The sequence below is a fragment of the Meles meles genome, chromosome 14 (assembly GCF_922984935.1).
Source record: "Meles meles chromosome 14, mMelMel3.1 paternal haplotype, whole genome shotgun sequence".
Taxonomy (NCBI): domain Eukaryota; kingdom Metazoa; phylum Chordata; class Mammalia; order Carnivora; family Mustelidae; genus Meles; species Meles meles.
In genome coordinates, this window is record NC_060079.1 from 27,771,644 (window position 1) to 27,797,573 (window position 25,930).

The window sequence follows — 25,930 nt, forward strand, 5'->3', positions numbered from 1 at the left end:
ATCCCAGGATCCTGGCATCATGACCCAAGCCGAAACCCAGGCCATTCTTGAAGGGAGAAGAACCTCCTCCCATTTTCCTCTCCATCTACCTCCCTAAACTATAAAGCACATTTCATGGACTTTGCATCTCAACAGATTTGTTTGTTTGTTTGTTTTTACTCTGTTAGGTAGTTTAAATGTGAATGGACTTCTGTTTTCCCATATCTTGGCTAGACCAAGCTAGCATGCTCCAGGCTCTACTTCTCCTTTCAGACCAATCACTGACTCACTGTGAGACTCTGGGGAGCAACTTCACTTTTCCGGGCCCCCATTTCCCATTTTGTAACATGTCCAGTTCCTTCCTCACTCTGTAGGGCTGTATTTTCTAGATGGGAGATGGTGATATGAGGAGAAAGCTATGTCCGTACAAAAGGCAGAAATGGCTTCTAGGTGCAATCATTTTATTGCCTGAGGAGGTTGGAGAGTGTCTTACCCAGAAGACATGCTGTAAGAATTGTGACTGAAGATAGCAAGGAGAGCCTAGACCACCAAGGTTTTTCTTCTAGAAACAAGAGGAAGGCAGCCATGCTGGCACTTCCCCAAATTCTTCTGGGTGCTGCCTTCAGGGCCAATCATGCCAAACCCCCAGAAGCTTCCTTGGCAATCTTCTCGGGCTTGTCTCTTCACTTTGCGGGGCTGTTTTCTCTTATATGGTAGTCCCCCCCTTTCCCATGGTTTCGTGTCCACAGTTTCAGTTACCAGAACGTCCTCCTTTGGACATATTTTCAGAAGGTCAAAGGTCAACAGTAGCCTACTAGTTGTACATCACTGTACCTCCGTCATTCACCTCACTTCATCTCACCACACAGGCATTTTATCATCACACGTCTTCACAAGAAGGACGAGTACAGTGCAATAAGATATTCTGAGAGAGAGACCGCACTCACATCAGTTTTATTGCAGAGTATTGTTAGAATTGTTCTCTTAGTTACTACTGCCAGTCTCTTACTGTGCCTGCATTGTAAATTAAACTTTATCATAGTTGTGTATATATATAAAGGAAAACATAGTATTTGTAGGGTTTGATACTATCTGTGGTCTCAGGCATCCACTTGGGGTCTGGGAACGTCTACCCCACAGATAGGGGGTGCCACTGTATGGAGAAACGGAGGGCCCTTTTCCATTCTGTCTTTTTGGAAAATTCCGACTAGTTCTTTAAGATGTAACACAATGAAGGTCAGTATCGCCGCCTTTGGACAGCTTTCCCTTCTCTTCTGGGACAGAGTTAAGTGCTTCCATCTCCCGGCTGCCCCAGCACCATGGTCACAACCCCTTCGGAGTGTGAAGGTCAGGCTGGCCTCTGAGATGCACTGGCTTCTTCTTTCACGGGACTGGTTGTCATGTAAGAGCAGGGATCTCCCGCTCTTCATCTTTGCCTCTCCAGCGCCTAGACAGAGCCCAGCACTTTATGAAGCGTGATTGGGTGACAGGTGTGGAGCTTCTAACGAAGACCAGCCCTCGTGCACCAGAGGAAAGTAAAGGAAGTAAGAGTAGACTTCTCAAGCCCTGTATGTTGTCAGTTAATGGGTTTGTTGGTTCACCTGGTTACCTGCCAGGTGACAGCTCCATGAGGTGACTTCTGGTCTAGATGTCCAGCGGAGACCTCACAGTCTGCTGAAAGAACGGATGTGGACCCAGAAGCCACATCCTCAGATCAGGACCAGAGCTGAGGGTAGGAAAAGCTCACTGATCCCCACCCAACAGCCAGAGGAACAGAGTGTCTGAAACCATGCAGATGTTTTTAGAAGTCTGAGGGTGTCATTTTAGTTTTTATCTGTGAATTTGGCATTTTATCTTTTGAACATGGTGAGTTGTTTTAATGGGGTTTGCTTTTTTTTTTGGTTACAAAGGAAAATCAGAGGGCCTCAATGCAAAGTCAAAGAAAAAAAAATACCCAGAAGAAATCATTTACCTAGCCTTGGTCATTTTAACCTAGAAGATGCCAATAGTACGTATACATAGGATTTAGCACCTGCTGTTTGTAGCCTAGGACCTAGGACTTTGTAGCCTGACAGGATCTTCTCAATACCTAGAGAAGTTCTTTTTCATTAAGTTCTCCATTAAGTTCTTCTTCATGTACAGGAAACACATGAAATTATATTTATTAAATATTTGAAATCATGGGGGAATTATACTTACTGTATATTTGAGCAGGTCTTACTTCAAGAACAGCATGACCTCTTGAGTTTGAAAACTTATAACAGAAAGAGGAAAAGGAAGGAGGCCCAGACTCCAGTCCGAGTGGGCTCTGTGGCAGGAAGAGGGTGGCCAGATAGATTATCTCTATGGTCCCTTCTCCTCTACATTCTATGACTCTGTTCTTCTTCTTCTTTTTTTTTAAGATTTTATTTATTTATTTGACAGAGAGAAACAAAACGAGAGAGGGAACACAAGCAGGGGGACTGGGAGAGGAAGAGGCAGGTTTCCTGCTGGGCAGGGAGCCCGATGCAGGACCCTGGGATCATGACCTGAGCCGAAGGCAGACACTTTAGAACTCAGCCACCCAGGCGCCCCAACTCTGTTATTCTTATGTCATCATTTAAGGAAGTTGCCATAGACCCAGAATATAGCAAAGAAAACTATTAAAGGTTTGGAAGATAAGTCCCAAAAAACAGGTTAAAAGAATTTAAAAAAAAAAAAGGTTTGGTGGCAATCACTAAGGCATGTGACAGAATTTTTATGAATTGAGCCGCTTTTATAATTCCCTCAGAATAGCCCAAGAGAGAGCAAGTTTTCATCGTATCAGAAAAGATTTCGGTTAAGGTAGGGATATGAGACACCAGAGAGGTGATAGGGTTTCCTTATTTGGATATTTTTAAGAAAATAGTAGGTGGCTGTCTTTCTGGGGCAGTTTGCATACAGCCTTGCCTAGAAACCAGGAGTGAACTGGATCAGCATGTCTTAAGCTGTTCACAGATTTGACATCTCAGAAAGCAGGTCCCATGTGCTGCTTTGGTAACTTCCCCGCTCTGTGTTGAGCCACCAAGCAGTGGGCGTCTGCCTTGGTCAGTGAGGAGAATGCATGAGCACAGAGATTTACCTGCTGCTGAGGTAAGGGCAGGAGCCGGGAGGGGCTGGGAGATGCTGGGTCCTTTTCAGAAACTGTGCCTCCCTGAGAAGGCCCTTCGGGGTGACTGCCATGGTTCCTGATGACCCCCGTCCCTATTTCTAGGCCCATTTGAAATACACCTTCTCTGGGCTCTAACTTGTGCACACACTTACCAGCTAGTGAATAGACTTGGAACTTTTTAACACAGAAGGGATTTTCATCTCTCAATTTATAGATGAGGAAACAGAGGTCCAAGGAGGCAAATGGAGCCCGACAGTCCTCAGACAGTGTGCTAGGTCTCCCAGGCCCCCACGTGTGGCTCTGTGTCCCAGTTCTCCTCAGTTATTTCGGTTAAGGTTTCCTTGGAGATGTACATGTGTATAAATTATCTGGCTACCTTTTTGCATGGCTGATCTAGCTGTTTGCTCTTTTTACTTTTTGGTAAGTTTCTGTGCTAATTTCCTACTCTTGGTAATCTTTTTTCCTCTCACAGCCCTGTTTCACTTGTCTGTTTTCAATCTTCAAAATTTTTTGCATTGTGTTATCCATCTTGCAATAAGTGAACTAAAATCTGTGCATCACATTTGAAACCTGACATTTAACTGTGGGCTTCCTGAAGCCCGAGGCTTTGCAACCCCTGTGCTTATAGTCCAGCTACAAGAGTGGTGCAAAAGAATGAATGACTGAACAATGAATGAATGGTGTCTGATATTGAGGTAATTGAATAGTAGGTAATCTGCTAGTCCATAATAATGTTTAGCATTTTGAAATGATCCAAGGATACCCTGATGTTCAGTAGGGAAGAGTCTGGATCTGTCTTCGTGGTAGAATGCAGAATGAAGGGTAGCTTCAGATTTTCAAGATGTTAACCCCAGAGGCATCATTGTCTACAGCCTAGGGAAAGAGAGAGATGACAAAGCATTGAGGACTTCATACCTGCAAGCCTGGGTATCCCCTCTGCTCTGTGTCACATCCTTAATGGCTCTGAGCAACTCGGTAGAGAACAGGTGGCATCGGGGTGTGCTGGTGCGGGTGGTGTGTGGGGGGAGGATGGGAACTCCATGGTTGGTGACTGAGGCGAGTTCTGTGTGCTATGCTTTGTACAGCTTCCAAAGCCCCCCAACCATGATCAGACCACAGAGTCTCCCAGAATGGCATGTTCACTAGGTTTGGAGTAACCTTGCCTTCTGGCTTCCCGGGAGAGTTTACAGGCCTGAGATAGCCAGAGAAGAGAGCCGCGGAGTCTGTGCCCCCACCTCACTCCTTCCTGGTCTGTGCCCCGCCCTCCCAACTCCTTCCTGGACCTTTACCTCCAATGCTGCAGAGATATGAGTTCTGGGCCCTGGAGCAGCCCTTGGGGAAATCAGTGTGCCTGCAGGGAGAAAAAAGACAATCCAAAGAAGATTTTTGACTCGACAGAAGAATTCATAAAAGCTCCTTTAAATGGTCACCTGTATTTGAGGCTCTTCATCATGATTTGGCTCTTAAAAACAAATATTTTTAAATATTTAAAAAAAAATATTTTCAGACTCCTCCTTTATGTAAAACTTTGGAATATCTGTATCCATAGAGGGAGAGTATCCCAAGAAGATACAGTAAATTACTGGTGGGGAGGTCCCCTGCAGTGGGCAACTTTGTAACACGAAGGGGACCAAATTACCTGAAGCAAAGCTTCTCCCTTGTCTCACAGTTTATCATGATGGCTTCTTAAAAACTTAGGGGCATTTTATTTTGCTTCGGACTCCTGTGTATTTTATGTTCCTCTTCTTCGGGCAGTGTGGTGTAGTGCTAAGATTGCAGTATTAATGATGTTCTCGATTACATGTTGTTTCGGATTATTGACCAAATGTTCGCAAGTTGTATAGTTTTCTCCTGTCTGGGTATTGAAATTATTGTGGTAGAGCTAGGAATCTGGGTCCTGAGTTTCCAGTTTTACTTTACCCAGTGTGTCAAGTTGCAGAAAAAGTAGGACACATTCAAGAGTCCCAGGCAATGTGATGCCAGGTTACAGATGCCTCCCTGATCCTCACAGTTATATAACTGGGCATCACTACATCGAACCAAAACACTGACCAGCTCACCACTACCTGCTCTAGGAAAGGAATCTAGCCTGTGAGCATCTCACTCAGGGCAAGTCACCTTTTCCATCCTTTCTGCTGCTTTTCATTATCACTTAGGAAACCCCTCAGAGAAAATTTAGCTTACATTTTTGCATTTATTTTTAGAGAATGTATTTCCTTCTGTAAATTCCACAGCACTGTGTTCTCTAGTAACCTCCTGCAAATAGTTTCTGTATTCCAACTTTAGGGAAGTTGAGTCGGGTGCTTTTATTCTAAGTGGCCATTATCAGAAATTCTCTTTCACTATTGATCTAGAAACTACCAGCCTCCTCTAAGCTAAGACTCAAAACGCACCAACCTAAGGAAATGAGCGGGTTTTGTGGCTTTGGCAATTTGGAGGATTATTTTATTTTCTTAAGACTTTAGAAATAATTTCATAAAAATGAACAACCAGTACTTTCTTTGGCCAAATGTTGAGATTTTATAGGTATTGATTTAATTTAAGTGAATTGAATAAATTTAAGTGCTTACAGGAAAACTAGCAGCCAAATGTGACTTAGATGAATGGTCTGAGTCTGTCCCCTTAGATTTATGATTTGGCAGTGATTCAAAAACAGGGTTCCGGGACACCTGAGTGGCTCAGTGGGTTAAGCCTCTGCCTTCAGCTCGGGTCATGATCTCAGGGTCCTGGGATCAAGCCCCACATTGGGCTCTCTGCTCAGCAGGGAGCCTGCTTCCCCCTCTCTCTCTGCCTGCCTCTCTGCCTATTTGTGATCTCTGTCTGTCAAATAAATAAATAAATCTTAAAAAAAAACAACAGGGTTCCGAAATTCACCACTGACTTGCAAGAGACCTTAATAAGGAACACAGAATATACAATGGAATATTAGTCAGCCATCAAAAGGAGGAAATCCTACCATTTACGAGAACATGTATCGACCTCAAAGGCTTTATGATAAATGAAATAAGTCAGACAGACAAAGACAAATACTGTCTGATCTCACTTACATGTGGAATCTAAAAAATAAAAAAGAAACAAAATAACTGAAACTAAATTTATGGAAGAAGAAATCAGACTTGTGGTTACTAGAAGTAGGCGGTAGGGGAGGGGAAATTGGAGAAAGGCGGTCAAAAGGTATGAACTTCCAGTCACAAGAGAAACAGTTCCTAGGGTTGTGAAGTACACAGCTAGTGCTGTTGTGTGGTACCCAGGAGAACTGCGGAGAGTAGATCCCAAGAGTTGTCATCACAAGAAGAAAAAAAATATTTTCCCTTTATTCTTCTTTCTTTTCCTTTTATTGTATCTGTATGAGAAAATGGATGTTAGGGGAACCTCTTCTGATCATATGTAAATCAAACTATCATGCAGTACGCCATACACTGACACAGTGAGGCATGTCAATGATTTCTCCGTAAAACTGGAAAAAACAAAATGGGGCCTCAGTTAACGCAGGAGCGGCAGTGTGGAACCAGGAGGGAACATGCCTTCCTTGGCCACTTCCTTCAGGCTTCAAAGGGCTCAGCTCGTCCCATCAGGGCAGTGAGATTGCTAAAGGCTGCCTCCCACGTGCCAGTAATTTGCAAACCGAAACCCTAACTTAGTATCCTTATGAATCTGACTACCATGATTATAACTCTGACCTTCAAATGTGCCTGAAGTGGGCTTTTTTTCCCCCCAGGCAAATACATTAGTAAACTGTGTAAAGTACCTTATCTTTGATTCTAACCCCAGGAATATCCTTCTTAGAAACATTCTGATCCGCATGTTTTTAATTCCCTCCTCTTCCTGCTTCTCTGTTTTGTGAACGTGCTGCGATTTGCACATTCAGTTCGATTAGTTCAAGGGTCTCTTCTCAGTCATGGACCTTAACGGCCCTCTTAAGGGTACTTCCATCCTCTTCCTGTTCTGCTCACCAGCAACTACATTTGAAACTCCAGCCTTGCTTCGAGAACATGTGCATAGACAAAGCATTCATCTATCAAAACTTTGGTTTTCTTACCTATAAAATGAAAGAGTCATAATAAATTATTTCATAGGTCCCTTCTGCCTCTAGAAGTTAACATGTGTTTCCAGCACTTTCTGTTTGTTCTGATAGTAAATGAGACCCTCTCATAGCATAGCTATTCATGCTTGTGCCCCAAACTACACAGTAGCACATTAACTTGGGCTGTTGACTAGTCCTTCTCCAGCTCACCTTTTTAAAGTTTGTATGTATGTGTGTATTTATTTACTTATTTAAGAGTGCCAGGGAAAGGGGGAGGGAGAGAAGGTCAAGCAGACTCCCCACTAAGCATGGAGCCCCGATGCATGGGGCTTGACACAGGGCTCCATCTCACACGAGCTCTGAGAACACGACCTGAGCCGAAACCAGGAGTCAGATGCTTAACTAACTGAGCCACTCAGGCGCCCCATCCAATTCGCCTTTTCAAATAAATTTTCCTTTAGCTTTTTAATTACTGAAGGATTTTGGATTTTTGAATGTGAAGGCCGTCTCTCTATATGGCTTCTCCAAGTTGATCTTCCCCATTTATAAATCTCTCAGAAAGATACAGTTCTCCAGATGCTCGGGTTTTTCATCTTGACCTACTTGCGGTGGTTTAAAAATCACATGGGTTTAAAGTAGTGCTTTTTTACCCCCTTTCCAGGTCTCTAATTTGAATGGGCCATGCAACTTCTATGCTAAAACATTTTCTCTACTTTTTCATGGCAGCATGATCTTCAGATTTTCCTTCTCACTTACTACTATAACTCTTTCATTTCTTCTTTGGCCCTGCTCTTGACCCTTAAAATGTCACCTTCTTTTTACCTTTACTTGTGTTTTTCACCAGTCTTTTACCGTGCTTTACAACCTCAAACTATGTCGAATGATAGGGCTAAGTGTAGGCTCAGAGATCCCAGTCATTCTCCTTACTTTTAACATTGCTTCATGATTTCAGGGTAACTAGGTCAGCATAGATGTCCCATGCCTGAAATGAGGAGTAGCACCTGGCTTGTAGTAGACATTCAGAAAGTATTTGTAAATGAGTGTCTCTTGTAATCCCATGAACATCCATGAACCAAGAAGTGATAAGACACTTAAAAACCAAGAAAGGCCAGCTGGCTTAGGGCTTTAGACCAGATTTTGTCAAAGATCTTGCTAAAATAGGATGGAGGAGAGCCTTCTCTTCATGACTACAGGGAATATTTGTAAAGGCATAAGGGAGAACCTGGCCAAATTAGTCACAAGGATTTAGTAAAGGGTAAAAAGTTAATGTGCTAATTTCTTAACCCAGAAGCCTTGTTTTCCTAACATGTGAAAGCATGATCTTCCTAAGCTAGAAGTTTCTGTTATAGTTTTTTTAAATCTCCCAGGAAATATACATATTAGACAGCTAATGAATAATTGCTGGGAACAAATGAGTGGACAAAATGAATGTCTAACACAAGTGTGTGAAGGCATTGAACCTGAATAGGTAGCACAAGTGAAGAGAAAACATTTGAGAATTGGAATCCTGGCTACCCCCCTCCCTGGCTGTGTGATCTGAGATACGTGTCCTAACTTCTCTGAGCGTCTGTTTCCTCTTCTACAAAATGGGAATACGTATATTTATGCCATCAGATTTCATTGAGGGACATTGTAATAAACACAAAGCTGTGTTTACTGCATCCCACGGGTGTCCTCTCCTTGAGACGTGGGTGAAGGGATTGCCATCAGACCTCAGTTCTGTGGCCCTAAAAAAATTGGTTTGTTTGGCCTATATTGATAGTGTAAATTCTGTAACTAATGACATTTTCCTTTTTGCATTAGCTTCTGGAGAACTTGGAGCTAGATTTTCAGCTTCCTTCTAGCAAAATGTGTAGTCTTAACTCTGAATTTGAAGGAGTAAAGCTCCTCCCTGCCATTATCTTATTTTTGCCCATGCTTATTTCTTCTTAACAAATGAACAATTTTGGGGTGCCTGGGTGGCTCAGTCAGTTAAGCATCTGCCTTCATCTCAGGTCATGATCCCAGGGTCCTGGAATGGAGCCTGGCATCGGGGGCTCCCTGCTCAGTGGGGAGCCTGTTTCTCCCTCTCCCTCTAGCCCTCCCTCCTGTTCATGCTCTCTCTCTCTCTCTCACTCTCTCTCTCAAAATACTTTTTAAAAAGTTATATCAAAAAACAAAAAATATTGTATGATTTTATTCATTTAGTTCTTAGGTTTGGATATAATTTTGTAACCTCACTCAAATTGTTTTGGGGACAAAGCTTGGGGGGGTGGAGGATGGATGGGAGGAGAGGTTGAAAAAAGGAAAAAAGGAGGAGGGAGACAGAGAAAGGCAGACAAAAAAAGGAAAGGGAGTGAAGATGGCAAGAAGTCAGCTAGCATTGCCTGTACCCAAGGGTCCCTGTGCTATGTAATTGATGTTTGCTTGTCCCCTTAAGTTCTATGCAGTTTTACCTTCAGAAAACCCAGGGAAAATTTTTAGATACATAAGGTAAATAATAAAATTTTTATGGCTAATAAAACGTATTTGTAGAGGAGTTGAAATAGCAACAGTATCTAATTCTCTGACTTTCAAATCCTGCTCCCTTGGGTTCCCTCAGGTACATACAGTGACAAGAAGAGGGCTAGTGGCAGCAAGGGGACATTTGGGATTTTTCAACCAAAGCCTCTCAGAGCTGTTCTTTTTCACTTGTTCACTTTTATCTACATGTAAAGCTTCTGTTAAAAAAAGGATTTGGAGGGAAACAAAAGTTTGAAGCCTCCGATCTATGTACATGACAGAATAGTCAGTTGGAGGATAATAGATGTGGATTTGCAAAACTGAGCATAAGGTATTCTTGGTCTCTAGGTGTAAGTGTTAAAACTGTTGTTTTCTGTGGTTGTTGGTTGCCACTGAGAACAAGCACAGCATTAGATAATGCTGTGAGTATACAGAAAAGGAAATTTGTTTAAAACAATATCCCACAACAAACATAAGATGGTTTTAAAAATCAGTAACTTCACTAAAATGCTCAAATTACAATTCCATGTAAACACTAACCCGTCATCCACACTCCCACCCCACTCACTCATCCTCTTCCCACCAGAAAATCCAGTAAACTTTAGTGGAACTCCGATTTGAAGTATCTGGTGGGAATTAGCCAGGGACATGGAGATTATAATCCATGCTCTGTTTCATTCTTTTTCTACCCACTAGGGGGCAGCAATAAAGCACAGGGAAAGCAGAATTACTCCAGCACTAGCATTAACTTTCTCAGCAAGACTAGCCTTTCCGAAAAAGGAACACCTAAAAAGTCCCTCAGATTCCCATATATGAATTATTAGAGGGTCAGGTTCCCTTCTTCTTCTCTAAATATTTAGAGAACTTGGAGAACTCCCTTCGAAGTTGTAAAAGTTATCTGTTGGCTTGGCCCAACATACTTATTTTCAATGTGAACAGGACGCCGGCTCTAAAGACATTTATGTAAAGGGTAAGTGTTACAGTTGTATATTACCATGTAACACACTATTCCAAGACTTGGTGACTTAAAGCAGCAGTCATTTATTCTGTTGACTGGGCACTGCTAGATGATTTTTCTGCCCCATGTCATGTGACTGGGACTGTGGACATCCAGGGTCTCAAATCAGGTGGAACATCTAAAATAACCCACTCAGGGATGCCTGGGTGGCTCATTTGGTTAAGCATCTGCCTTCGGCTCAGGTCACGATCCCAGGGTCTTGGGGTCGAGTCCCACATCGGGCTCCCTGCTCAGTGGGAGCTGCTTCTGCCTCGGCCTCAGCCTGCTGCTCCCCTGCTTGTGCTTGCTCTCTCTCCTCTCTCTCGCTGACAAATAAAATCTTCAAAAAATAAAATTAACTGACCTACTCTGGGGCATGGCACTTGATGCTGGCTGTCAGCCGGGAGCCCAGCAGGGACCAAATCACCCAGCCATTGGCTTCTTCATGTGGCTTGCGTATCTCACAGCTTGGCACTTGGTTTCCAAGAGGGAACATCCTAAGAATGGGCATTCCAAAAGGAAGGAGCCAGAAGTTTACAGTCCCAGACATGGCTTCTACTGCCTTCTCAGTGATCAAAGCAGACACAGGATCAGCCCAGATTCAAGGGGAGAGAAATCAGCTTCAGCCACTGATGTGAGGAGCAGTCTGTAGACACAAGAAGAGGAGAAAGTGGTGAGAGGCAATTGGAGACCACCACATGGAGGGTTGAAAATAGGGCAATTTCATGGGGTGCCTGGGTGGCTCAGTGGGTTAAAGCCTCTGCCTTTGGCTCAGGTCATGATTCCAGGGTCCTGGGATCAAGCCCCACATCAGGCTCTCTGCTCGGCAGGGAGCCTGTTTCCCCCTCTCTCTCTGGCTGCCTCTCTGCCTACTTGTGATCTCTGTCTGTCAAATAAATAAATAAAATCTTTAAAAAAAAAAGAAAAAGAAAATAAGGCAATTTCTCACCTATTGGAAAGATAGTTATAAATCATGAGAGATGCAGAGGGATATTTCTTCACTTAATAAATGGAGATTGCTACTTAATGTGGTACTTTAAGAATTAAGATGCACAGAAGTCATTCCTTATGTTCTTCTCCTTCTGCAGATCTGTTGCCTCAAGCAATAAAAATGGCCAGAGGATCAGTGTCCGACGAAGAAATGATGGAGCTCAGAGAGGCTTTTGCCAAAGTTGGTGAGTAGACTAGGCAGCTCACATCCCATAATTCTCCTCTTTACTGAGTGGCTTCAGGAGAGAGTCGATGAAATGGTAACATAAGCAAAATGGTACACGTGGAAAGAATACAGTGGTATTGGCCAGAGGAGCTGGGGGAACTTAATTTTGAAAGGTCTACTTTAAGAAAAGTACTTTCTTTATCAAAACATGGAATGGACCCCTTGACACCTACAGCTTTTCTCCTGTTTTTATCTTGTCTGCTTTCTTTGGTTTCCTTTGTTTTTCTACTGTTCCATAGTTTTTCTTTGTATCTCTAAGCTTGTGATTTATTTTCCCATCTGTTCCTACGAAAGTCTCTTTGGATTCTGCTTCCAGAACCTCTGTTGTGACATGATGACTCATGGAAGTTGAAAGTGACACGAATGCCCATCTCTTATAGAAACTTGTGAGACTCTAACTCTTGCCTGGGGTCAGGCTGTGGCTGCTGAATGATTGTCTCTCCAGCACACTCCTCTCCCTTCTCGCCTTCCCTCACCTCTTCATCCTGGCACCCAAATTACCTTGAAACTTCAGGTGGTCACTTGCCTTGCAGATACCGACGGCAATGGGTACATCAGCTGCAATGAGCTGAATGACTTGTTCAAGGCTGCTTGCTTGCCTCTGCCTGGGTACAGAGTGAGAGAAATCACAGAAAACCTGATGGCTACAGGTGACCTAGACCAGGATGGGAGGATCAGCTTTGATGAGTTCATCAAGGTGAGTACAATGCAGAATACCAGGAGATGCATTTGACACCTGGGACTTCATTGGAAAAATATCCAGAAATACATTCCCACCCTCCTTGCTTCAACGTTACATGTTCTTCGCTTTGTGGCTTTCTTGATCACAGATTGGGTTTCTAAAGGTACATTACATTTTGGCAGGTTTTTCATGGCCTAAAAAGCACAGAGGTTGCCAAGACCTTTAGAAAGGCGATCAACAAGAAGGAAGGGATCTGTGCAATCGGTGGCACATCGGAGCAGTCTAGTGTCGGCACCCAGCACTCCTATTCAGGTAGGCCGTCCCCGTGGGTGCCGAAGTGGGGTGGGTGCTGGCATGAGGGGAGACTGGCGGGGTAGTAGGAACGGGAGCCAAATGGAAAGGATTTGTGCCTTCCGGGGTTACAGAGTCTGAACCTGGTTTTCAAACCTAAGGGGTACAAAGAAGCCAATGAAAGTTTACTGACTATGGCCTGTTGTCCTGTGGTTGGTGGGTCAGTTCCAGGGACATAATGGAGGAAGAGCAATCCTAACTCTAGGTACAGTCCAATACCAAGTAATCTCAATTAAAAAAAAAATACATGAAGGCTGCCAGAATTCCTTTGTCAATGTCAGGGATAAAATGAACTGCTTAGGCTTCTATCTCCTCCAAACTTTATCATTATTCTCGGTGCCTGCTGACTGGTCCCCAAAGATTGTGTTTTCACTGATCTGGAAGGAAGTTGTATATTTCTGCTAAAGGCTGCCATCCAACAGCCTTAATGGAAACTCAAAGTTCAAACGGGATGGTAATCCAACAAATCCCAAGCTGAGTTCTTCAAAACATTAGCTGATCTTAAAGATAAGTTCATGGCTAAGGATGTCTGTAATTGCGGAGAGAGCGTTTAACCTTTGACTTCCGAAGACAGAAATTATATGAATATGCATGATGAATCTTCAAGACAGTGATGTGCTGCGCAGTGCTTCTCAAACTTTTGTGACTCAGGATTCTTCTGAGGGACCCTGTTGTTTTCAGTGACACACAATTTGGGAAACACGGTGCTGGGCTATAAGGCATAACTTGAGGTTTTTGTTAAACTTCCAAAATCAACTTCTGGTGGCTTTACTGATAGGAAAGAAAGTTTATATGACCAAAAAATTTTATTTCATAACAATTTCACTCTAATTGTATAAAGCTCAGAGATATTATAGGAATTATCTGTGATTATCCCTCATTTAAATTGGCTGGGCTAGGGGCGCCTGGGTGGCTCAGTGGGTTAAAGCCTCTGCTTTCAGCTCAGGTCATGATCTCAGGGTCCTGGGATTGAGCCTCGCATCAGGCACTCTGCTCAGCAGGGAGCCTGCCTCCTCCTCTCTCTCTCTGCCTGCCTATGCCTACTTGTGATCTCTGTCTGTCAAATAAATAAATAAAATCTTTAAATTGGCTGGGCTACAGGCAGCCTGAGTTTTATCCTATAAGCATGAGATCACATTCATATTTGAATTGTATCTACAGGGGTGCCTGTGTGGCTCAATGGATTAAGCCTCTCTGCCTGCCTACTTGTGATCTCTCTCCTGTGTCAAATAAATAAATGAAATCTTTTTTAAAAATTGTATCTACATATAAATAAAATATATCTTTATTACTTATATATATAGTTATATATGATAGTTATGTATGATATATATAATTTCTCAATCTGCCTGCCATATATCTTATGACTTGGCGTGAACAGATATTCTGTGCCTATTCCCCAAGTCATCTGAGATTTTTTTAATGTCAAAAAATAGAAGATGATAGGATAAGGGACCAGATAATATCTCAATGTCTCTCCATGTGTGTAATTGTGTTTATGTCAGATTTTCACTTTGCAGGTAAGTCATTTTTATCATTTATTTGCAGAGGAAGAGAAGTATGCCTTCGTCAACTGGATCAACAAAGCCCTGGAGAATGACCCCGACTGTCGGCATGTTATTCCGATGAATCCGAACACAAATGATCTCTTCAGTGCCGTTGGGGATGGCATTGTCCTTTGGTAAATAACCCTTCCTTCTTGGTTTTCTAAAGGTGTTCCTGGAATTTTCGGGAATACCAATGATTTGTTGGGTTTATCCTAGACCAGCTTCCTTTGGTGCTCAGGGGGACCCAAAATGTTTTCTGGACTTTTACTTGTCCAGTCTTTGGAAAGCAAACTAATTTCAAAAGCAACTTATAATGAGAAACGTAAAACTGTTATTACTTGGTTGGAGGGGAGGGATGGGCAGCATAGAGACAAATATGTACAGATAACGATGCAATGATACAAGACCTGAAGCAATTATTTTTTGGAATATATGCCACTTGGCTTCATCTGAACATGACTGAGAAAATAGATAGATTGATAATAGCAGCATGATAATTGAAGAAACCCAATGCAAGTCCTTAAGCAAAGGGACTTTTGAGGGGTTCATAAAAAACATGCAATGCAAATGCTGGGACCCCTGGAAAAAGAGGAATGTTTTCAGTCTGTGGAAGACCGCAACACACAGATGGTCATGATGGTGTCTCTGAAATGCTTCTGTAGCTCTGGCTTTCGCAGCTTCTGCTACCAGTCACATGTGTCACACATGCTGTGAGTGAAAAGGCTTGAGATGCCCAGTCTCGGATGGGCACGGGAACTGAAGGGAGGGATGGATGGACAAGACTTAGAACCCCATCTTCCCTGCTCTGAGTAGAACAGTTCTGCTTTTGGTGTTTTACTCATTAGAGTGCACCCTGAGATTTCATTTTTAAAACTTTCAACTGCCAAAAAAAAAAAAAAAGACATAAAAGAATGTAGCCTCAGGATCACGTTCTAATTCCTTAGGTTGGCATCCAACACACTCCATCATCTTCCCTCAATACCCTTCTAGTTTTACCTCCAAGGACCACCCATGACTCGGGAACGCAGCCCAGGCTACTGAGTGAATTGCTGTGTGAATAATGAAGGCATCTGCAACCATACTTACTCTCCCCCATACCCGTCCTGCTCATAACTACAACTATGGTTTTTTTTTTTGTTTTTTTTTTTTTAAGATTTTATTTTATTTATTTGACAGAGAGAGAGATCACAAGTAGGCAGAGAGGCAGGCAGAGAGAGAGGAGGAAGCAGGCTCCCTGCGGAGCAGAGAGCCCGATGCGGGGCTCGATCCCAGGACCCTGAGATCATGACCTGAGCCGAAGGCAGCGGCTTAATCCACTGAGCCACCCAGGCACCCCTACAACTATGGTTTTGCCTTTTATTTTTAAGAATACCCTTCTGCATCTTCTCCTCCTATAGGAATCCTTTGACCCTAATAGTTTCTGGTCTATTCCAGTCCCCCAGGGGTCTTTCCCATCACTGGATTCTCAAAGCACATATTCACAGTACTCTGGGAGCCATTATAATGCTCTTCTGTTGGATCCTTATGTAACTTTTCATGTGCATATATTTTGTCTCTATAATTGCACCATCAGCTTTTCAAGAGCAAGGTTACCTTCTGCTTGCTAAAGTCACCCCTCCCTCCTGCCATCTCTCCCAGCTTCTATTTCACCAACAGTTTCAGATTTTTTAAATAATGACTTAAGAGTTTGTTTTGCCTGAATTGCAATAAAGTGTCTTTTATTTAAATATATGTATATATACACACACACTACAAAGTTACAGAAATGAATCTTTAAAGAACACCACAGAAAAGGTAGTTGCTTAAAAAATTGTGAGGAAAAAATGTTAATGCTGATTTCTCATTAAAAACAAGTAGCCAGGGTGCCTGGGTGGTTCTGTTGGATAACCGACTGCCTTCCGTTCAGGTCAGGATCCTGGGGTCAGAGGATCGAGCCCCACACTGGGCTCCCTGCTCAGCGGGGAGTCTGCCTCTCCCTGTGACCCTCCTCCTCTCATGCTGTCTTTCTCTCTTTCAAGTAAATAACTACAAATCTTTAAACAAAAAACAAATAACCACAGTCAAGTTTACTATTCTTTGAATTTGTTGTGGGTTCTTTGGATTTGCTTTTTCAACTACTTTTCTTTAAATAAGATGGAGGTGACCTAAGGAAATTTATTTTTGATGTCCCAGGAGGTTACACCAAAGCTAAATGAGTAAAAGTAGTTTTTTATAAATAAAAATTGCTTACTTTAGACATTTGACCAGTGTATTAGACACTTACGTGGGTGATACTTCCCAAGTACTGATACAACAGTGACTACAGCAGGATAGACAATATTTTATCGTCTACTTGGCTAACAGTAGAGTTCCACCAGGTGTCAGAGAGAAATTTAGACATTATATCAGCTCAGAAGTATACAGGTAGTCATTTATATTAGTGTATATATAGTTATTTATATACAATTTTCACAGCTGAGAAAGTAAAGTACTTATGAAGGATTTGCCTTGGTTTTCTACCCAGAATTTCTTAATATGCTAAGGACACCAGGATGATTTTGCAGCCTCTTACATGCATGAATAAAGTGGGGTCTTTATTTCCTGCCTCAATGGATTAGTGTGATTTCAGTAACATTGACATTTCCCATAGAGAGTTTGAATCTCATCGAAATTGTATAACTGATGTTTTATCTAAACACTGGATCACACAGGTTATATTGCTGCCTTATTTGCTGATGGTATTGCTAGAATTTAAATTTAGTGTCACTGGACTCTGTTATTCCAAGGCCAACTTTCTTTAATTTAGCTGTTTCTTTTTTTTTTTTTTTTCCAGTAAAATGATCAACCTGTCAGTGCCAGACACAATTGATGAAAGGACAATCAACAAAAAGAAACTCACCCCCTTCACCATTCAGGTATGCCTTCTCTCTGTTACCAGGCTATAAGAGTGTGCTTGGAATGCGTGAGCCCTGGAAAGGGGGAGCCAGCCTTCCCCGGGTACTTGGGCATTAATCCCAAACTCGACTCTGCGGCCGGTGATTCGTCATGACTCATGGGGACAGAGGGAGACAGTTGTATCTTTTATTAATAGAACAGGGGGCCTGGGCTGGGGAATGTTGGTGTGATGTTACTAGTTGGGGGGCATTCTTTGTTTGTTTTGGCCACTTATGAATAAAATTCATGTTGGCTAAAGTTTTAATTCCACCTTCCCTAGCAATTTATCTTCGAGCTGATGCCAAATCCACTGCGTGTTAGCTGAAAAGATAAGCCTTTCTAAGAAGTGAGGGGGCTACAAATGGGAAGTCCCCTGGCAGCCCATGGTGGAACTGGCCACAGCCACCAGTGTGATAAATATAACTTGGTTTTATGCCTTCAATTTGTTGATTAACTGGAACAGTACCAGTAGTAAGTAAGCTGTATTTCTGTGTAATGTTCCAGTGTTTCAACACTATTGTAATTCTCTTACTCAGAAAGCATGTCTCACTCCTTAAATCATGAGCAATATATTATGCTGTTTGGTTTTAAGCAGTGCTGTGTACTTTTAAAATGGAAGTGGTAACCACAGGGAGAACAATGATTAAACCTATATGAATGCACTTCATGTTAAATTTCAGCTTGATGACGAGTTTAATATTGGCCATAAATAGGAATGCTATTTTTCATTCATCATTTAAGCTCTACACTAGGGCAAAACCCACTTTTCTTTTCTTTTTTTTTTTTAAGATTTTAATTATTTATTTGACAGACAGAGATCACAAGTAGGCAGAGAGGCAGGCAGAGAAAGAGGGGGAAGCAGGCTCCCTGCTGAACAGAGAACCCTAAGAGGGGCTCGATCCCAGGACCCTGAGATCATGACCTGAGCCAAAGGCAGACTTAACCCACTGAACAACTCAGCCACATCAATGCCACTTTATTTTTATTTATTATTTATTTTTTTAAATTTCTTTTCAGTGTTCCAGAATTCATTATTTATGTACCACACCCAGTGCTCCATGCAATACGTGCCCTCCATAATACCCACCACCAGGCTCACCCAACCTCCCACCCCCCGGCCCTCCAAAACCCTCAGATTGTTTTTCAGAGTCCATAGTCTCTCATGGTTCATCTCCCCCTCCAATTTCCCCCAACTCCCTTCTCCTCTCCATCGCCCCACGTCCTCTGTGTTATTTCTTATGCTCCACAAATAAGCGAAACCATATGATAATTGACTCTCTCTGCTTGACTTATTTCACCCAGCATAATCTCTTCCAGTCCTGTCCATGTTGCTACAAAAGTTGGGTATTCATCCTTTCTGATGGAGACATAATACTCCATACTATATATGGACATCATCTTCCTTATCCATTTATCAGTTGAAGGGCATCTTGGTTCTTTCCACAGTTTGGTGACTGTGGCCATTGCTGCTATGAACACTGGGGTATAGATGGCCCTTCTTTTCACTACATCTGTATCTTTGGGGTAATTACCTAGTAGTGCAATTGCAGGGCCATAGGGAAGCTCTATTTTTAATTTCTTAAGGAATGTCCACACTGTTTTCCAAAGTGGCTGTACCAACTTGCATTTCCACCAACAGTGTAAGAGGGTTCCCCTTTCTCTACATCCTCTCCAAAACACGTTGTTTCCTGTCTTGCTAATTTTGGCCATTCTAACTGGTGTAAGGTATCTCAATGTAGCTTTGATTTGAATCTCCCTGATGGATAGTGATGATGACCATTTTTTCATGTGTCTGATAGCCATCTGTATGTCTTCATTGGAGAAGTGTCTGTTCATGTCTTCTGCCCATTTTTTGACATGATTATCTGTTTTATGTGTATTGAGTTTGAGGAGTTCTTTATAGTTCTCAGATATCAGCCCTTTGTCTGTATTGTCATTTACAAATATCTTCTCCCATTCCATGAGTTGCTTCTTTGTTTTGTTGACTGTTTCCTTTGCTGTGCAGAAGATTTTGATCTTGATGAAGTCCCAAAAATTCATTTTCGCTTTTTGTTTTCTTTTGCCTTTGGAGACATATCTTGAAAGAAGTTGCTGTGGCCAGTGTCAAAAAGGTTACTGCCTATATTCTCCTCTATGATTCGGATGGATTCCTGCCTCACGTTGAGGTCTTTTATCCATTTCGAGTTTATCTTTGTGTACGGTGTAAGAGAATGGTCGAGTTTCATTCTTCTACATATTGCTGTCCAGTTTTCCCAGCACCACTTATTAAAGAGACTGTCTTTTTTCCACTGTATATTTTTTTCTGCCAAGACCACTTTTCTGATAGTTCCCTTTCCAATTCACTAGTGGCTTGGTTTTATTTTTAGTTTGTCATAAAAACAACTTCTATGCTTCACTGTCTCTAGTATCTTCTGTCTGGACCCAAAAATAGGGTACAGATTCTAGACTAAAAATGTCATTGATTCTATTCCAACTGCGTATGAGTTATATACACATTATATACACTGTTGTTGGTTATAAGAACATGTAGTCTATATGTGTGTGTGCCTTTTTGTGTGTGTGTATGAATAGGTGTGTGTATACTTCAGGTCCCTAGATATCATGGATACTCAATAAATTGTCTCAGTTAAAAGCACCCTTATCTTTACTAGGAATTTGATTTGTGCCTTTTTCATTCTCTTAATATCCAATCTGAAAGTCAAAAAGCTGTTTTATTATTCTTTTTTGTGACCATGATTTGCATTACAGTTGTGCTGTTAATGATGCCAATGACAAGACAGTGACTACCCTCAAATGTGCCCCTCTGTGTCTGGCCGATGGGGACATTGAGGGCATAGGCTCCATCAGAGGGAAAAGTGGAAAACTGTAACCCTCATTAGTTTCATCCGGGCCATGATGGGCTTTCGACTCAGGGTGCTGGTTTGATCGAAGAGGCATATGCCCAGATTTTTTCTTTCAGTTGTTACTCACCGCTTTTTCTCAGTGTGAAAATTTAGTGAAGACCATGTGAACTTTCCAGACCTGTAGACCTGTGAACTTTCCAGAAGCAAGGCATTGTTGTCATCCAGGAATCCTTAATTTGACATCTGCAAAGTCAAAACTGACATTTGTACACTTTTTCTCCCTCAGGAGAATTTGAACCTGGCTCTGAATTCCGCCTCAGCCATTGGATGCCATGTGGTTAACATCGGGGCTGAGGACTTAAAGGAGGGGAAGCCTTACCTGGTCCTGGGACTTTTGTGGCAAGTCATCAAGATTGGATTGTTTGCTGACATCGAACTCAGTAGAAATGAAGGTATGCACAAAGCCACAGATGTTAAGAGTAGCCTGGCTTTTTATTAATGCATGGGCTGGGGGCTGTAGGGGGAAGATGTCAGGAAACGTTGAGCTCAGAATCTTCAACTTTTGAAGACTATAGTTGCATTGCATCCCTTGCATTAATGTAACAGTTTCTGTCCACACTGACCAGACTTTTTAAAACGACAGAGCAAAAGCTTTTTAAGACCACAGACTAATGCTCTGTTTAGAACCTAGAGCTCAGTGTAGCTGTCTAGGCTCTATCCGCAAGAGCTTTTCTGGGTTCACTTGACCTCTAGATACTTTGTAACAAATAGACTCCTTCTAACTGGTATTTGATGAAGCAGTTCACAGTGCTAGCTCCAGGTTAGGAGAGAGTTGATCTATTTCCTACTGAGACTATGGAAGATTACATGTACGGTTTCAGAGTTCGCAACTAATTATTGTAGCTGCCAGTCTTATTCTATCGGCTCTCTGCATCCAGTCTGCATTTGAACAATTGCAACCCGTTGTTTAGACAAAAGGAATAGATCGTGATAAGAATCATATAAAAAACAGAGTTACCTTTTAGCTTTCCAGGACAGAGCCCACCAATAGGCAATTTGTAGCCAAATTCTGATCTTTAGTTATACATACTTTTTAATTTATATCTCCAAATCACAATAACAGGTGAAGAACCCTGGGTTTCCATTTTTAAACCAATATATATTAAACATAATGTAGAGGAGAAAAAGCAAATAGGAAACTTAGAACCCATGAGAAAGAAAATTGATTTACAAATTATAGCCTCGACTCAATTTAAACCTTTTAGCTGAGCAAGACATATTTATTTAGCTGGGGAAAATAGAGGAAAGAGTTGATTATACTTTTTGGGATGCTTTAATTATGCAAGTAAGCATTTGAAATATAAAACACCTATGGGAACAGACAAGGAGACAATTGTCATTGTTACCAAAGTGATCTCTTGAAAACAGAACTGTTCTCATATAGTGAAATGTGGTCTGACAGACCCGGCAGAACATTCTGATCCAGACTGTCTTGGTTATTTCTGTGGCCCTGTTATTTTTCGCCACCTGAAAAATGAGGATAATAGATAAGGGAATGATAATAAAGTGTTTGTTCCATGGGAAGGGCTGTAAGTACCCTCACCCCAGAGAAGTACCATCCCATCTGCTATGTCAGCTTTCCAGCGGAGCTCAATTGAAGTTCTAACTAATCCCTTCAAATATCCCCTGTATTTATTTTTCTTCGGCTTTTGTCCTTCTTCAGCCCTGATTGCTCTTTTGAGAGAAGGGGAGAGTCTGGAGGACTTGATGAAGCTGTCCCCCGAGGAGCTCCTGCTGAGGTGGGCTAATTACCACCTGGAGAACTCAGGCTGCGGCAAAATCAGCAACTTCAGCACAGACATCAAGGTAGGAGGAGTGTGCTCCGAGCAGGACCAACTGCCGCAGAGATGGGGAACTGGGGCATTCCTGGAGAAAGCACAGAGACTCAGCTCCATCACTTCAGAAGCTCTAGAGTTTTTTAGAGGGTGGCTGGGAGCAGCTCGGGCCTCCCAGGCTGTGGGAGCAGCCCTGCCTGTGGGCCCCATGGTGACCTGGCCTCCCTGGACTCGCAGCTTCGGCAAGTAGAGGGAGGAAGGGCGAGAGTCAGACTGCTTCTCAAGGAAGAGAGTATGCATAGGACGGGGATGTCCTGATCTTATCAAAAATCAGGGAGCATCTGCAGGGAGCATCAGATGGGAATCCTTTAAAAAAAAATTAAATGAGGGGGCGCCTGGGTGGCTCAGTGGATTAAGCCGCTGCCTTCGGCTCAGGTCATGATCTCAGGGTCCTGGGATCGAGCCCCGCATCGGGCTCTCTGCTCCGCAGTGAGCCTGCTTCCTCCTCTCTCTCTGCCTGCCTCTCTGCCTACTTGTGATCTCTCTCTCTGTCAAATAAATAAATAAAATCTTTAAAAAAAAAAAATTAAATGAGGATTCCTCTTCTAATGACCCTAAGAATATCAAACACGGTGTCTACTGCCTACCAGGCCCTGTTCTACCTACTTTCCACATGTATGGGCTCATTTAATCCTCACACAAAACCTTTGAGATAAAGATGATTGTTTTCTAATTTTGCAGATAGGGAAAACTGAGGTAGAAGAGAACTTAAGTAATTTGTTCAGGTTCGCACAGCTGGGGAGTGGGGTCAGGATTCAAGCCCAGCCGTCGGCCGCCAAGGTCCCCTGTACTTAGGCACCATACATAGTGCTTCTGTGAAACAGCCGGTGAATTTCTTGAAAGGTTTTCCTCTGTAGAAAGCAGAGTAGTCTTTAAAAGATAATAACTCTGGAAACTCTCTGCAGTGAGAATGTCCCCCAGGGCAAGCAGAAGGGCAGGCAGTCCTCCAGCAGAGACCCAAGGCAGGGGAAGGCTGAGGGACGCATGCCCTGTGGTTTTCCAGTTGGTGAAATTCCCATGTCAAGGTGAAAGACAGCTGTTGGCATTAAGGACAGATGGGCCAAGACAGGAGGAGCTTAAGGAATGGTGTGAGATGCTGGGAGGCAGCAGGAAAAAAACATTTCAGGCTCCACTTTCTTGAAAGTTAAATCTCCAAAGAGAAAGAGTCCGAGGAAAGGTCACATGACTCACCAAGAGTCTCCAATGCTTCTGTTCCTTTGACAGCTTTCCCTTGCTGTGGACTCAGCGGCCACTGGGCATGGTGCTAGTTAGACAGAAGCTTCCAGATGGAACGTCGCCCATTCCTTAGCATCTAAGCTAATAACGCCAAACGCGTTTTTCTAACTACGCCACTTTCACTGGTTATTGAGGGTGTAGCACCACCAACCAAACAGGGATTAACAGGAGCCGGACAGCAGCGTTATCTTCCTTGGTGTCCAGCCCTTAAGCTCTGCACCTGTTTCAGCCAAAATTTTCAAGCTTTTCAGCCAAAATTAGGCTGCTTCATCTGAGCCATACATTTGCCCGATTTCTCATCACTAAAAAGCAGTGTTCCTTAGAATAATAACCATGGGCACTGACAAGCTGAGCCGAGACTGGGGTGGTGGCTGTCACCAGGGGCAGGTGCACATGCCCAAGGTCAGCACTGTGATGTGTGTCTGAGCATCTGGCAGCTTTGGGAGGCACCCTGAAATCAACCAAGTCAGCAAACGTGGGGAGAACACCCACCCTGCAGCGAGTGAGAAGGGTCTATTAGGGTCAGAGAAAATGAGAGGAGACTTAGCAAAGCTAACCAGATGTAACACGTGGCAGGCAGATTTGATTTGTGCCCAACACCTGCACAGAACTTTCACTACGGCGAAAAGTAAGAGAAGGGGAGGGTGGAAGGGAGGGATGAAAATCAGTTTCCCCAGGTGCAACATCAGTGGCAGGCTTTCTCTTGTTCTAATGTCTCTAATGTCACAAGTGGGGAGCCTACCTCTGCTGTCCCCAGGCCCCACCCAGTTTTAAAAACAAAAAGAACAACAGTCTTTAAGAGAAATTAAGATGATTTTAAATTATTTAAATAAATTACCCGACGATCTGTATTGAATGAGCAGGAATTTATAATTCTAAGACTAGGATTCTGCGGAATCTTTTCGTCAATAACCATATTTGTGAATCTAGGAAAATATGAGAATTCAATAACTGTATCCAATCTGCTTTCACCAAATTTAACCATTTTTTTCCAACTTCTTGATAAACATTAAGTGTGCTTGTCATCTTAATATCTCCTATTACATAAAGATTGCTTGTTACTCTTTCAACCTTCTGTCTTTGAAATCCTTATTTTTCTCTTGCTGATTGTCCATCTAAATGTATTTTTAAACTCTGCTTTAAACTTCTGCTTCCTTTTTCTGTCACTTTTTTTTAATTAAACCTTAGCTGACTGACTTCTACAGCAATATAAAGGTATATATATTTTCCTACATACAATTTAATACCTACAAATAAATTGTTTTTCTCCCCTAAGAGCAACAGAATAGCATTTGCTTCTTTGGGTTGCTTTTTGTGTATCTCCTATATTTGTTAAATCTCCAAAGAGAAAGAGTCCTTTGACTCTTTGTTTATGCTCTTTCGAAAAAGAAAGTCCAGGATGATACGTAAACAGAGAAATAGAAAATTCAAATTAGTGAATGCTTCCAGCTTTGTTAATGAAGTTGCACTCTTGAATGACAGTCAAATAAGAAATATAATATGTTTGCTTTTGGGAAATTATTGTTGTGCTAAGTATGTGATTAGCTGTGCTGTTCTGAAATTGTAATTTCTTAATTTCTCATAGGACTCAAAAGCTTATTACCACCTGCTTGAGCAGGTGGCTCCAAAAGGAGATGAAGAAGGTATCCCTGCGGTTGTTATTGACATGTCAGGACTAAGGGTAAGGCCGTGTCCCAAGTTGTGTTTAGAGAATGTGATGCTGTCCTTGCGTTGGCAGTTCCGTGGCCCTGCATGACTCTGACTCTGGGATTTCCAGGAGTGCCTGTGTCTGCTTAAAGCCCTGTTAAAACTGTTAACAACTGTTCATGGTTTGGGATGATAACTGTGGGAAAGTACATCTGAAAATAGTCAGGAAATAGAGAGAAAGAAACTAATACTGTTCAAATGCCACACACCATGCTAGGCACGTCTGTATGCCTCCTCATTTAAGAGACACAAGGACACCAAGAGGTATTATTATGTTTATTTTTAGGTGCCTGAATATTATTTCTGGAAACCAGCGGGATATTTTTACAGATAAATAAATTCTCACTTTATCAATGAAAAAGCTGAGTCTCAGATGGATTCCTTAGTATGATAGATTATTGGAAGCTATTTGATCCAAGGCTGGAGTCCTTCTCCTCTGGTAATGACAAGGAGACAACACCCCCACCTGTCGGTACCGTGTGCCAGGCACTAGGCTAGGCACGTTGCATACCCGGCCTCTAACTGTCGCAAATATCACTAAGCTAAGTGTTAATACCAGTTTGATAGTTGAGAAGGCTGAAGGTCAGAGAGGGTAGTAGTCATCTCATGACCACAGAGCCATGGCGTAGAAAGGATTTAAACCCAGGATGGCTCCAACATTCACCCAGCCACAACCTACATCACCACATCATTGTGGGGGGCGGGTAACAGGAGGAAAGCACTAGGTAGGATCGTGTGCGTTCTTAGAAATGTCTGGTTTGAGAGTTCTTAAAGACCGCACAGCATGGGTCTGAATGTTCACACTGGTTTGGCCACCACTCATACTCACCTTGAAGTATTATCCAGTCTTAAGCCTCATTTAGAGTTAAGTCCAATGTTAAAATTAAAGTCAACTCATTCCCAAATGACAAGCTCGTGAAATGTGTAAT

The 25,930-nt window shown here is 42.5% G+C and overlaps 1 protein-coding gene across 6 annotated transcripts in view; it reads left to right on the plus strand.

Annotated features, from left to right (window-relative positions):
- Positions 1-25,930, plus strand: part of LCP1 (lymphocyte cytosolic protein 1) — an 81,507-nt gene that overhangs the window by 36,768 nt on the left and 18,809 nt on the right. For all 6 annotated transcript variants that reach the window (XM_045977992.1, XM_045977994.1, XM_045977996.1 and 3 more), the window contains 8 exons: positions 11,700-11,786; positions 12,361-12,524; positions 12,692-12,821; positions 14,409-14,541; positions 17,220-17,301; positions 20,450-20,615; positions 21,887-22,029; positions 24,880-24,975. In XM_045977992.1, the coding sequence (XP_045833948.1) occupies positions 11,723-11,786; positions 12,361-12,524; positions 12,692-12,821; positions 14,409-14,541; positions 17,220-17,301; positions 20,450-20,615; positions 21,887-22,029; positions 24,880-24,975 (978 nt within the window). In that variant the 5' untranslated portion in view covers positions 11,700-11,722. The remainder of the gene's footprint in view (positions 1-11,699; positions 11,787-12,360; positions 12,525-12,691; positions 12,822-14,408; positions 14,542-17,219; positions 17,302-20,449; positions 20,616-21,886; positions 22,030-24,879; positions 24,976-25,930) is intronic.